Here is a 15,098-nt window from a genome sequence, read left to right as displayed (position 1 = left end):
TGAGATGATAAATAATATTTTAATTAAAATTTATTTAAACTTTTTACTAAGTTCAAAAATTCTTTTAAATATTATGCCTATATTTATTTAAAAAGCTTATGATACGTGTGAGACTGAAGCGTGACTCGCGCTTCCAAACTTCCGTTAAAGCAAGTTGACATCTCTAGACATAAGCGGACGAAACACAGCTTTTTTTAAGGTATTTGTATTTGGGAGGAGTTTCGGACCAGATTTAGATATGAATGTTAATGTCATAAAACATACTTTATTACATCATCTTCTTTTTCCTCTCATTTTTGTCTAGATGTCTCACATGTATCCCTTTGGTTTTATAAATGTACTTTTTATAGTTAAAATTTTTTTTACAAAGCAAAAAAAAAAGGAAAATCTTGCTAAAATAAAAGAAAGATACAATATTTTGAAATTTTTTGAATTATTTAAAAATATAAATAAATTCTTTATTACATTAATTTAAGTTTTTTTATTTTTATTTTTAATCAAATAGATTTTTATTATTAATAGTTAATTAATTATAATTAATCAAATATCATTTTTTAGTTTTATATACATGTTATGTTACCATCTTTAAATTATTTAAAAATTTTAATTAAATTTTTATATTTTTATCACATTAAATTAGTTACTTGTATTTTTATCTTAAATTAAATAAATTTTTATGATTATCAATTGATTGATTGTAATTAATCAAAATAATATTTGTTTTGTTTATATACATTTGGTATTATGTAAAAAGTGAATATATCATATTATCATAAGATGACATGTAATATTTTGATTATTTATAATTAATTAATTATTAATAATAAAAATTTATTTAATGTAATAAAAAAAATAATTTATTTAAATTTTTATAAATATTTTTATTTAAAAAAAAAAGGAGGATTCCGGGATCTCCGCGGTTGGAGGGAGTTTCTTAAAATTTTGACGAGAAAAAGTTGAAAAAGAACGCGTTAAATCTAGATTCAACTTTTTGAAGAACTCATTTTGGGGGCGCCAAATAGAAAGCCAACAAAAACCCTAGCAGTGCTTGGAAATTAAATAATAATAATAATAAAATTAAAAAAAAAAAATCTCATTGACAAGAAACCAACTACTATCCATTTCATTTTCATTACATTTACACACTGATAGAGGCCCACACTCTGTGAAGTAATGAAAAACACTGTCCGAAGGAAAACCTGTCAGATCTGCCTGCATTCAAACACTTGCCTTTCCTTTCCCCCTCGCTGCTAAAAGTAGCCAATAAATATATCTCCCCTAAAGATTTTATGTTTTTCTTCTTTCCATCTATGGTTATGGACGTGATCAATGAAATGGGAATGTACAGTTTCTAACATTTGTTGCTCCGGGGTGCTTCTTCTTTTGTTGATTTGAACCAACCAAAAAGAAAATGTCGGATATGAGAGTATCTGATCCAAGCAGGCTGCACTTGAAGAAGGAGCTCACGCAAATCCGGAAAGCTGCCCGCGTTTTGCGGGATCCTGGTACCACTTCTTCTTGGAAATCTCCTCTCAGTTCCTCTAGATCTGTAGCAGCAGCAGCGGCAGGTTCGGCTTCTACTTGTAGTGCTGTAAGAAACAATTTCGATAATGAAAGTTTAAATAAGCCACATGGGAATGTTTATTTGGATTTGTCTCAGCTACCCCTTAGAGTTGACAGCAATGGTCATGGTTATAATAACAATGCCATTAATAGTAATGGCAATGAGAAAGAGAAGAGGGTCTTCCTTTATAATTGGAAGAGTCAGAAATCATCATCAATAAATGTAGAGGATGATGATGATGATGATGAGGATGATGATTATGATGATGATGTTGATGATGATGATGGGGAGCAGTCTTCTTCTTGGATTCAAGGCAGCTTTGATGATAATAGCTTGAGTGATGCAAGGAACTGTGGAGATTCAAAGAGTGATACCTATTTGGGTGAGAGTCGTTCTGCTTCAATGATGTTCCGGTGTAGGGATGCAAATCTCGTCTCATTAGTCACACCATCCACCAGAAGAATGTTGGGGCCCAACAAAAAGAATCAGAAAAATAGTGCCCATTTGGATGTTCTTTCTAGATATGAACAAAACAAGAGTGTTGTTGCTAGAAATTCAGTCAATTCAAAAAAATTTCTCAAGGCTCATCCTGCATTGGCTTTAAATTTAGGAAGGGATGATTCTGCTGATCAATCTGATGACACTGAAGACTGTAGTAATTCTGAGGATTTCCGCAAGATTTCAGGGCCATCCCCACTGCTTCTTAAAGTCAAGCACAAGAACTGGTCACATGCATCCTCTAGATTGTTGAAAACTGGCAGAAAGGAGGATTCTTCTTATTCTTATAGCACCCCAGCTTTGTCAACTAGTTCTTACAATAGGTATTTTAACCAGAACCCAAGCACTGTTGGCTCGTGGGATGCGACCACGACTTCATTGAATGATGGGGATGATGAGGTGGATGATCCTTTGGATTTGCCAGGTCGGCAAGGTTGTGGGATTCCTTGCTATTGGACAAAGAGGACTCCAAAACATAGAGGGGTTTGTGGGAGTTGTTACTCTCCTTCCCTCTCTGATACTTTAAGGAGGAAAGGAAGTAGCATTCTCTGCGGAAGTCAGTCGGTGTACCATAGACATAGACGTTCATCATCGCTTTCCAATAAGCAGAGAATTGCTTTAAGAAGTGCTCAAGGTCTTCTCCCATTGCTTAGCAATAGTGGCGATAGGAGAGGAGGGTCATCCATTGGAACCAGGTGTAGTGATGATGAGCTCTCTACAAACTTTGGGGAGCTTGATTTGGAGGCCCTAAGTAGATTGGATGGAAGGAGATGGTCATCAAGCTGTAGGAGTCAAGATGGGTTAGAGATTGTAGCTCTTACAGGAGAAGGAGAAGAGGAGGGTACACCAGAAAATATTAAGAGCATAAGCCAGAAATACAAACCAATGTTCTTTGATGAACTGATTGGGCAGAATATTGTGGTACAATCCCTTATGAATGCTGTTTCAAGGGGAAGGATAGCCCCCGTCTATCTTTTCCAAGGTCCCCGTGGGACTGGAAAAACATCAACAGCAAAAATTTTTGCTGCTGCTTTGAATTGTCTTGCTACCCAAGGTGCTAAACCTTGTGGGTACTGTAGAGAATGCGCTGAATTTATTTCTGGGAAAATCAGGGAGCTTTGGGAAGTTGATAGCACCAATAAAAAGGGAATTGATAGAGTTAGATACCTTTTGAAAAGCCTGTCAAAGGGGCTCTCATCAAGCTCATCGCGGTACAAGGTTTTTGTTATTGATGAGTGTCATTTGTTGCCCTCTAAGATATGGCTGGCATTGCTAAAATTTCTTGAAGATCCTCCACCACGTGTTGTATTTGTATTTATAACAACTGATCTTGACAATGTGCCACGTACTGTGCAATCACGATGTCAGAAATACCTCTTCAACAAAATAAAAGATGGTGATATCATGGCAAGGCTGAGGAAGATCTCTATTGATGAGAAGCTTGAGGTTGAATCAGATGCACTGGATTTAATTGCATTGAATGCAGATGGTTCACTTCGTGATGCAGAAACTATGCTAGACCAGCTAAGTTTGTTGGGTAAAAGAATCACTACATCTCTTGTCAATGAACTTGTGAGTATGCTTGAAAATGCTTCCTTGGCATGGTACTTCATTTCTGGTTGTAATTGGTCACTTCATGAATGTTATAGTATTATGGTTAATAGAATAAAATATTGGAATATAGTAAGCTTAGCAAGTATCTGCAATAAGAGGGGACTTTATTTTTCAAAATTTGCACTAGTAATTTTACTTCATATGAATGGTTTGAATTTTATTTGTATCACTTACTTTCTTTTTGCAGGTAGGGGTTGTTTCAGATGAGAAGTTACTGGAACTTTTGGAATTAGCAATGTCATCTGACACAGCAGAAACGGTGAAAAGAGCTAGGGAATTGATGGACTCTGGGGTTGATCCAATGGTTTTGATGTCCCAACTGGCCAGCCTTATTATGGATATCATTGCTGGAACATACAATATTGTTGATTCTAAGTACAGCCACTCCTTCTTTGGTGGACGAGCTTGTAAGTATCATCGCATTAATTAATTATCGTTTCAAAGGTTCTTGATAAAAAAATAGCATATCCTTGTTTGAATAGAGTTGTTTGATGTGCTCAAGTCAGCATCTGATGAAAAGGAAAACTGTTGTAGAGGTTAAAATAACCAAAAAAAGAGGTCATATTATGAGTTGAAAATGAGTTCTGTCCTGGTTTTTTTAAAAAATTGAGAGCAAACATAAATGGTTGAAGACTTGAAGTGAAGTTGTTCAGACCAAAACGAACCGAAATAATTGAACTGAGTAGCATTTTTATTTCTTTATGGCATCCAAATTCCCTTTTGGAAATCTTGATATCATTGAATGTTTAGAACTATGCATTCGCCACGGAATAATCTTATTGTTTTGAGTTGTAAATATTAGCACTTTGCTAAAACTTAATTATCTATTTGTTACTTTAAAATGCAAGTTCCAAACTTTAGTCTGCCCACCACAATTATAATTTTTCCCCTGAATCAAGGATTGTTGATAGTGACTGCCTATCTTGCATTAGGAAATACCCACTTTTCATTGTGGTACCAGAATTTGTTATTTCTTAGCGTTTATGTTAAAGCAAAGCATCTCAATGAATTTTTAATGCAACTCAAAAGATTAAACTTTCAGATATGACATGTTTCTATGAAGCTAACAATCCTCTAGTTTTAACTTTAAGTGATTGACAGTATTAGCTGAAACTAATCTGTAATCATGAAAAAGGCTTCTTTTTTTTCTTTTTTAACTGTTTGATATTTGGGGTTTGAAGCAAACCTTCTTAGAAGAGTTGATGCTTGAGTATCTACAAGGGTGCTCCTTAGTACACATTAAAATTCCTTTATAGGAAGTCCAAGTTTGTTTTTTTCCAACTTGTAAAGATAATTGACATGGCACATTTTGTATCTTTTAGTGTAATAGAGAGATTAACATAAACTTGTTTGAATTCTATACAAAAATATGCTTGGCATATTTAGACTCCTAACTTTTTTGACACTTATTTTAAACCAAAAATTTGTACTCGAAAATATGAGTGAAATCATGCTTGCATGAGCTATAAGAATATGCATGCTAGCTTCATTTGTATGGATTTCTCAATTTGGTTGGGGTAGATTTTTGTGCTCAACTTATTTGATAGGCTAGTTAAACCCCAAAGAGGATGAATCTCTATCTGGTTGCATACCTAGCCTAGTAGTTTAAGGAAAATATCATTGCATGGTATTTTCCGTTATTTCCTGGTTTTCTATGTAAGCAGCATCTGTTATTTTTTTAGTACAAGTGTTGAGAAGGGAAGAAATGAATGGAAAGGAAAAGTATATATTGTTTGTAATGGTGACAACAGAAGACAAAGTGCAAGGCCTGCCAAAGCTTTGTTCAAAATAGTTGTACATTGTGTTTTAATCAGATATCCTGTTCAACTTAAGTAGTATTAGAGCCTAGTGTGTGACCCCAAGGTATCAAGTTCGAATTCCTGACTAAAAGATAAGATGTGGTCTTTGTGTAAACTTGATGGTAGAGCCCCGCATGTTAGGATGAAGGGAGTGAGGTGACAATATAAGGGTTTTCTTTGCCTTTACTGGGTAGGATTTTCCTTTCAGTTCTAGGGGGTATCAAAGCCTAGCATTTGACCTTGAGGTATCGAGTTCGAATCCTTGCATAGATTGAGAAGGTGTCTTGTGGAAGTGTGATGGGAGAGCTCCACAAGTTATGAGATAGGGTAAGAATAAAGGGTTTTCTATGCCTTAACTAGGCATGATATCTTTTATAGCTTAGGAGTGGTTTGCATTTCTACACAAAATCTCCTACTTATGCGGCAACTTGGAAGTAGATCTCACGTAATTTAGTTTCTCTTCAGCTTTAGAGTGGTTCCCATTTGTATTCAAATGTCTTACTTCCACAGAAACTTGGAGAGCCTTGTCTAATTCAGTTTCTATTCAATTCTCTATTCACATCTTAACAAAGAAAATCCCTAACTCTTAATACTCTTTCCTGCCAATCAAAACCCATTTTGTTCTCAGTTCAATTTAAATGTAACATTTGTATTTGGTTGCTTCAAGTTGAGCGTTTTGTCTACTAATGAAATCACTTGTTAACTTGTTAAAATGTGTTGTTTTAATTTATCTTAGCTATGCTAGTTATTATTATTTAACTAATGCATTAACCAAGCAATGTTGTTTTCTTGAAATGATCTTGCATTGCTCTATACAATGGAGTAGGGTCCCAGCTAGGCATGGAAATAAGGCGGGGTGGAATTTTCTTTGCCTGGCCCTCAACTTGACCACTTGTTTGCCTTCACTTGACCTCATCTTGCTTGCTGGTCAGGCTTGGGATTATTTTCAGAAGAAACCATCCTACTGTAACCTTTAATCTATATTTAATCTATTTGCATTTTCTCAAATCTATAGAAGAAAAATAAAGGAAGAATAAAAAGTTTTAAAAGCAAAAAGTTCCACAACTAATGAAAGGTAATTCAAATCTCCAAAAAATATAAAACCAAAGTTTTAAGAATATAATTTCCAAATACTTCTTTTATGCAACTAACAACACAAATTACTCGAGAAAAAAAATGAAAACTTACTGAAGCAATAAACAACAAAAGAAATCTGAAAAAAAAAATATGTATATACAACACTAGAAATTAATGAACAACACAACTAACCAAAAAGAAACAGAAAAATTAATAGATGCTAGAGATGTTACTCAATTGAATTTGAAAGGAAAATTTAAAATATACCTATAATCTGAAACAAAATCTAACTTAGCAAATGGAAATTAAAGAAAACCTTGGGTATCTCTTAAAGTTATATATTAAGAGCATTTTGGTAATTATAAAGTACATAAAGTAAAAATATTAAGGGCATTTTGGTAGTAGTCATGGGACGGAGCAGGTTAGACAACATCCCTCCCTGCCTTGACACTAATTCTTTTTTTGTTTTTTGAAAAGTTCATCCTCCCCTAATTTGAACCATTTTTGAAACAAAAAATAAGCTCTTACCGTGATGAGGCAGCTTGAATTTGTTAGATTTGGGGTTTTTATTTTGCCATCTCTAGCCACAAGTGGCAAAATCCTAATCATAAAAATCAATCATCAAAGTTATTATCTTTCTAAATTTTTGCTCGATTGATTTCATTAAAAACAAAGAGTTTGGCTTGTTATGTTAATTGGTATAGAAAAGGCTTATGATAAAGTCCATAGAGAAATCCTCTAAAGGGTCTTGGAAGAAAACAAAGTCTGCGTTGTGTATATTCAAACCATAAAGAACATTGATGATGTAGTTATGTGCACGGACTCATGAAATATAATATATTATTTTCCAATAGCAATATGTTTATGTCAAGAATCAACTTTGAATTTAAGGTGGATGTTGTCCTAACGTTTAACATGGTATCATAGTAGGCTCTATTCTTATATATTGGCTCCTTTGTGAAAGATGTGTGATGTGTATGTGTGAAATTTATGTCACACAATTTGCCCATTTTCCCTAAACATGAAGTCGCCATATGATAGATTTGCTGTCCCTACATGTGAGGGAGAATTTTAAAATGGTGATAAAAAAAGCTCCCACATTGATTAAATTTGGAGGAGTAAATTTCATCATTAGTTTGTGACCTTTTTGCAATGTTTCATTTTCATCCGTGACCCAAAAAATTCGATTTTTTCATCCATGACCTTTTAAATTTGCTCCAAATTTATTAAAATTTGAATGGAGTCGGTCATGTGTTTGTCCACCAAGGTGCAATCTGGGAAATTCCATTCATATTGCATCCAAATTCTAGTGGCATATTGATGGATGGATGGATTTGGAGCAAATTTAAAAGCTCATGGATGAAAAAATCAAGTTTTTAAGGGCATGGATGAAAATGGAACATTACGAAAAGGTTAAGGATTAATGATGCAATTTACTGAAATTTAACACCTTATTTGTTTGCCCAAGTTCCGTTTGAGCTTACTAGTTTAGGATACTGTCTTAATGTATGCATTTTGCTGATGATGTGAAATTTGGGATGAGCACAAGGGTTAATGCGTATGGAGATTCCAACAATGGAATCTAAAGGCCTTTGGTTTAGCTGGTCTAAAAGAGTATTTAAAACGCAAAACCGCTACAAGTAGATTTGGGAGGAGAGTCCGACTGAATTGGAGATCATATTACAAAGTGAGTATTTGTATATCTTGGTTCAATTATCCCAAAGGATAGGGGGAAATTGTGATATGTCATCTATAGGATTTAAGCATGATAAATGAAACAGAGAAGTGCATTGGGAGTTGTGTAACCTCAAAATATTCAGAAATTTAAGGAAAAAACTTAATTGCACAATGTTAAGACAAGCGATCAATGGACAAAGCATGGGTGCAACTGATATGAAAATGATGCAATCGATGTATATGCATAAACAGACAGTACAAGTGACATATTGTGTCTAGTAATAACAAAATGAAGAAAACATGTTTAGGCTAGTTTGAACTCTTAAAGGAGATCTACAGATGCTATATGTGATTTAATGGAGGATATTCATTTCATGAGAGGGAAAACAAGATCAAGGACATCAATGGTATATGCAGGTGCAATATGGCCCATGTAGTGGACTGTGTTTATGGGAATATGTTTAGTTTGTATTTATTGCTCTTTAGAATGGAGATGCACTAAATATTAGTTTCTTGTGTCTCTTGCATCTAACGATTTTTTATCCATAGCTGTATGCACTTCATCAGTACTATTCAATGGCTGTGAGGATGTCAAAGAGATGATACACTTGCACTGAAACAGAAAAAAAGAAAGATGATACCCATGTTGCATTTTTTTCTGAGTGCCTAATACCTTTTACATATTTATTATTATTACTTTATCGTTAATATTTTCAATATATCCTTATGGATCTTTGATGTCCTTTGCAGTGACTGAAGCAGAACTGGAGAGATTAAAACATGCTTTGAAGCTTCTTTCAGAAGCTGAGAAACAACTAAGGGTTTCAAGTGAACGTTCAACATGGTTTACAGCGACTCTGCTCCAGCTTGGTTCCTTGCCTTCACCAGATCTCACTCAGTCAGGCAGCAGCCGGAGGCAGAGCTCTAAGACTACGGAGGATGACCCATCAAGCACTTCATGGGAAGCTACAGCTTACAAGCAAAAGTCAGGAATTCAATATGTGCCTCGGAAATCAACTTCTCCTGCATCCTTGCACAAATATGCGAGTGGGAATTCCAACCATCAGGGAGAATTATTGTCAAGGATTGATGGTTCTGACTCCAATCTTAAACCTTCACAAGGTCGAATTATGGATGGTGGTGCCTTGCCTGCTGCATGTGACACTAATTTGAGTGGAAATATGATACTTACATGCAGAAATTCAGAAAAATTAGATGAAATCTGGTTAAAGTGTATTGACAAGTGCCACTCAAAGACATTGAGACAGCTGCTACATGCTCATGGGAAGCTTTTGTCTCTCGCGGAAGCTGAAGGTAAGCCCATAAAGTTTAAACTATTTTTGTATCATTTTGCAAATTGCAAAACAAAATATAACTTTATTGACAAATTCGCATGAAATTGGTCTTATCAATCTTTCTGTAGTTAGCTTGTGAGATAGACCATAAAGGTCCTTGACGCATGATATGTTATTGCAAGATTAACAGATGGCAATTTTTACTGGGAGAGATACTCTTCAGCTACTTCTTAAACCTATGTTAGCTTTTATTGTTCTGTCAACCTTTTAGTTGAAATTTCATGACAGACTCATTTCACTAGTCTTCTTTTATGCTATTAATAACATTTTTTTTGGAACTTGCCATTGTATTTGAAATTTTAGTAAATAGACTTGAGTGATGTTTTACTTATGTTATCAAATTGTATATCTACATTTTGAAATTTTAAACATATATCCTAAAAGGGAACAAACATTGGATATGCCTCAGAAGATTAAGAATTTTGTGAAGTTTTTGGACTCTTAAATAGAGTTAAATGGTGTCTTGGGTCCAGTGTTCCAAGCACTACTGCTGCCTAGCTGCTTTATAGGTAAAAATTTCTAATTTATGTTGGCGCTTTAATTCAAAGATTCTCTGGAATGGCATTGTTGTCCAATTCCAAGGGATTAACTGGTAGATCACCAATGTGGGGATCCATATCTGTACTTGATATGCATATGCTATGTACATATTATGCCAATGTTGTCAAATTTCTAAGAGAAAAGCTTCAAAGATTTTGATATGTGTTATACCTTTTCCCTGGCATGTGGACACGGGTGTGTATGTTTCCTTAAGGAAAAAATTCTTGGGATTTTGTTCTTTGAAGTTTTCTATGAATGGAAACGTGATCTAAAGGTTGAATGCACATAGAGTTTTAACTAAGATAGTCTAATCATTCCATCTATATTTGTGCTTCTTCCTGTTCTTTTTCATCTTTTATTGCTTTATCCAGTCGAGGATCTGCACATGCTGTACATTATTGGAGAAGCTTAGTTTTTACTAGAGCATTTATATATTTCTCTTTCTTTATTTCTCACTTTCAATTTTTCTGCTAGCAGGTGTTCTAATTGCGTATCTTGCATTTGGGGATGGAGATATCAAGTCTAGGGCTGAAAGGTTTTTGAGCAGTATTACAAACTCTATTGAAATAGTGATGAGACGTAATGTAGAAGTTCGAATAATTCTCTTGACAAATGTTGAGGTTTCTTTAAACCATGCAAATCCAGCTGAAAAGCCGGAAAGTCTGCAGCAGGCTGAAACTGCTGTTGAAATTGAGAAGGAAAGAAAGTTCATTTCTAAAAATGTAGGAGATGGTTTTTCTAGTTTAGACTTACATCAGGAGTCGCGAAAAGTATCCAAGGAAAGTTTTAGTGATTTGGAAGGTAAACTGAGAGGAGTAAAAGATTATTCTAATTGCTCAGCACAATCCATTGTGCAAACACCTGGGTTATTAGCTGAAGGCAATGCTGAAATTGGCAGCTCAAAAGAGAGTAGACAAGAGATTCCGATGCAGAGAATTGAATCCATTATACGTGAGCAAAGGTTAGAAACTGCCTGGTTACAAGCTGTAGAGAAAGGCACTCCTGGATCATTGACTCGAGTGAAGCCTGAAAAGAATCAGGTTCTGCCTCAAGAGGTCTTTCGTCAAAGTAATTTGGGATCAATGAATTCCTCAGCATTCTCCTCTCAGCAATGGGAGGATGAACTAAACCATGAGCTTAAAATTTTGAAAACAAATGATGGTCAAGGACAAGTGATTCAAAAGGACCAGTTGGCTAGAAGAGGCGATCAATATCCCATGTCTCCCAGCTTGCTGCACAATAGCAGTTTAAGCAAAGAAAACCCGTGAGTTTGACTAATCTCATAACTGGTTTTGCATAATATTTTCACCATTTAGCAATTCTTCTCGTCAAATACTCGGTCTTGATTCAAAGGCATTGTTGAATTAGTTAGGTCAATGCAATCATTAATTGTAATACCATTGTTTCAAGTCATATAGCCATCATATTGAAAACAACGTTCTTGAAATTATTCAGTATGATGGTGATTGATTATTTTTCATCATAACTAGAAGCTAATACTAGTAGGCCGTGGTTAAAACAAATTGACAAGGGTTTGAACCCTCTTTAAATCATAATCATGTCTAAAAGTTTCTCTATTCCATCATAAGTTATCAATATAGTTACATCATAATTTCTGGTTGATTTCTCAGAGAATTGTGGAATGAAAGTTTTCTGTTAAATCTTTAATTTCTGGTTTAAATTGATCCGAAGGTTACCTTTTCAGTATAGAAGTTAATGGATCAAACATTTTTAGCTTATTAATTGTTCTATCATTGTATTTTCTCATCTGCTTAACTAGCTAGGAATGATCTTGCAAGTCAGTGGTTTGATTTTGTGTTTTACTCAGATCCTTTTACCATTCGCTCAGTACTAGCAAGAATTGGTTATTTGTTTTATGTTTGTTTCCAATCACAGTATTGTGTAGCAATGCTGTTTTAGCAGTTGTTTGAGTAATTTATTGCCTTTTCTTACGGTTGTGAACTTCATGTGCTCATTCCCGGTCTTTCTTTAGTGGATATGATTCGGGGTCAGGAAATGGAGGATGCAGTGGGCTTTTCTGCTGGAACAACACCAAGCCTCATAGAAGGGCAACGGTAGGCAGTTGCTACAGCCCCTCTCCCCTCTCTTTCTCTCAACATATCAAGGTAACTGGAATTGCTTTCAAGCATATGCAACATAACCTTTGTTTTTCTTTTTTCTGAAAAAAAAAAAAAACAGGTAAAGGGAACCCCTGTTCGAAAACGAAGAAGTGGACGATTTTTATTGTTTGGCGAGTGTGGGAAATCAAAGAAAATTGAAAACAGATGTAGAAGGTAATTTAGAAAACTCAATACATTGGCTTTCTGGATGTCATTTGTTTCTTTAAATATTCTTACATATATATATATATATATATTTATGTATTTATGTTTTCCAGTCAAGCCAGGTGAGCTCAATGATAAAAAAGTGAATGTAAAGTTTATGCTGGAATGTGGCATTTTTTCAATCGCTTTGACCTTTTTTTATGGCTGAATAAGACATGAGAGGCCAACAATATAAGCATTAGAAATAACTGCTCAGACCCTTCATGGTTTTTTCTGTTAAAAATATTGCCGACATGCTATAAAATGCTCTTTTAGTTTGTTTCAACAGGTTTATATTTTTTTGACATAATATTTAAAAAAAATTTTCAATGATCGAGAAAATTTTAAATAAATTTTTATTAATTTATTATGTTTAATTAAATTTTTATATTTTTATTTTTAATCAAATAAGATATCATATCTAATGGTTGATTAATTAATATTAATGAGACTGCTAAATAGTTATTTTATGTTACATATGATTATGATGATTTAATGGTTGATTAATTAATATTAATAAAAATGTTAATTGTTGCGTATATTGTGATTATAATGATATGGTGTAATGACACAATCAGGTGGTTTTTTTATTTTCACATTAATGTCATGTTAACATGATAATAAAATAACAAATAATATGTTAATTAATGATAATTAGTTAATGATTAATTTTAAAAGTTTATTTGATTTAAAATAAAAATTTATAGATTTAATTGAACGTAATAGAAAAATAAAATATTTATTTAAATTTTTTAAATATTTTAAGAATTTATATATATGTATATATGTATTATTTTCAAAAGATGGGATTTAAATTCTGAATTATCTACCTATGAAGAGGAAACTAAGACCTAGTAATTTCCAAACAAGCATAACAATTGTTTTTTTTCTTTAGAGTATATTTATATTATTAACAAAATAAAAGTGTTCAATTCCATCCTATCAGGACCGGAAACCAACAAATATAACAACAAAGGAACAAAACCTAGGCATGTCAGGAGCTCCCCTGGAGAGAAGGTCAGCGGTGAGCTATACTAGCATCGTCCTTGTAGCAGATTTTGATATCTACACGTAAAAAAAGGTCTTGACCAAGTTTTTCTAGTTTCGTGTAATGGATTTAATGTGGTTTTTGTGTATTTTATTGCCCTTCGGACTGGAGAATCTAATTTAATAAAGCCGTAAATGGCTAAACCATATGAAAGCTTCCTCTTTCACTAGGTAGGGTAATTGTATGTGTTGTATATAGATATATTTTGTATTAAGTATTTATTATTTATAAAAGATATTTTTTTTTATTTTCAAAAGATTTATAAATATCGATTACTTGAAATACAGTCCATGAAATGTTATATGTTTTGTAAAAAGTATTATAAGGAGTTATTATAATGAGAACTTTATTACATCATAACATTATATCTTTGAGAATGTAAAAACTGGTTAATTAAGTTGGATTCAATTGAAAGAAGTTGGCCTTAATTAAAAAAAGTTAAGAACTTCAAGAATTTAATTAATAGTTCAATTAGTCTAAGGAAATTTTGCAGTTCCTTTTTTTCTTTTAAGTTCAAGGAAAATTTTCAATTAACTTTAAAGTTATGCAAAATCTTACACAAATTAGGTTTAATTCAATTTTCTATAAATATGGGACTTGGGTTGCAACTTGAAGGACACAACTAGCACTAAAAAATTATTAGAAATCATCTACAAAATTTTGGTTCGTGGTATAAATTGAAATGGAATAGAATAAGATATGAATAGAATGAAAATCTTATTATATAGTTTGATTGATATAATGAAATAAGGTAAGAATTATTTTTATTTTTTATTACAATGTTTGATTGGTAAAAATAATTTTGAAATAACAAAAGAATAGGTGATAAAAAAATAACAATACCTTTCATTATAATATATAATTATTTATTTTTATTTTTAAATATTAACTATTTATAATTTATTTGAAATATTAATAAATTAAAAATCAATATTTTATTTATAATTTAATTATTAAAATTTTAAAATATTAATATTTTATTTATAATTTAAATATTATTTTGAGTAAAATATTAATAATTTTAATTAATTTTTAAATTTAAAATATTAATTTTGTTATGAATATTTTTACGAATATCTATTTATATTATTTTTATTTAAATTTGATATAAATTAGATTGGATTAGTATTTAATCTATTTAATCTTTAAGTGTTATCTTCATTTTATAAATTCTAGAGATTATTTGCTTATAAATAGATCTCCTCAAATCATTTGCAAATACACACTTTAATAAGATCTCTTTTTTTTCTTTAAATACTTTCTTTTTTCTCTTTAATTGTTCTTTGAAGTTATCTCTATTGTTCTTTTAAGTTATATTTTCATAACGCCTTATTAGCACGATCTTCTGATCTCTCAAATTTGGATTTTGTTTTCATCATCTTCAAACTTTAACAGAATTTCAATAATTGGGTTTCGATTTTTGGTTTTAGAAAATCAGATAAGTGTTAGTATTATTTTGTTTTCATATTCTCAAAAAGGTTGTTTTTTTTTAATTTCTGATTTAAAAAATCAAGTAAGTTATTTGATAATTTTTTATTATTTTCATTCTCTAAAAAACAACCTTAACATGAATTTTGCTATCGTATAGTATATATATATATA

At 32.5% G+C, this 15,098-nt stretch overlaps 1 protein-coding gene across 2 annotated transcripts; it reads left to right on the top strand.

Moving 5' to 3' along the window:
- Positions 1 to 1,033: 1,033 nt before the first annotated feature.
- Positions 1,034 to 13,695, top strand: STI (AAA-type ATPase family protein). Of its 2 annotated transcripts, XM_021441341.2 has the most exons (7): positions 1,034 to 3,634; positions 3,864 to 4,083; positions 8,980 to 9,543; positions 10,602 to 11,388; positions 12,118 to 12,199; positions 12,324 to 12,418; positions 13,395 to 13,695. In XM_021441341.2, exons 1-7 carry the CDS (start codon positions 1,412 to 1,414, stop codon positions 13,414 to 13,416), a joined length of 3,993 nt encoding a protein of 1,330 aa, XP_021297016.1. In that variant the 5' UTR covers positions 1,034 to 1,411; the 3' UTR covers positions 13,417 to 13,695. The 2 variants fall into 2 exon arrangements, with proteins under 2 accessions (XP_021297016.1, XP_089641405.1); XM_089785279.1 differs by lacking the exon at positions 13,395 to 13,695 and having other exon boundaries at positions 12,324 to 12,734.
- The last annotated feature ends 1,403 nt before the right edge of the window (positions 13,696 to 15,098 follow it).

This window comes from Theobroma umbraticum, unplaced genomic scaffold (genome assembly GCF_002168275.2).
Source record: "Theobroma umbraticum cultivar Fairchild unplaced genomic scaffold, ASM216827v3 scaffold_55.0, whole genome shotgun sequence".
NCBI lineage: Eukaryota > Viridiplantae > Streptophyta > Magnoliopsida > Malvales > Malvaceae > Theobroma > Theobroma umbraticum.
The sequence above is the reverse complement of the archived record's forward strand: the minus strand, read 5'-3'. Positions and strand labels throughout refer to the sequence as shown.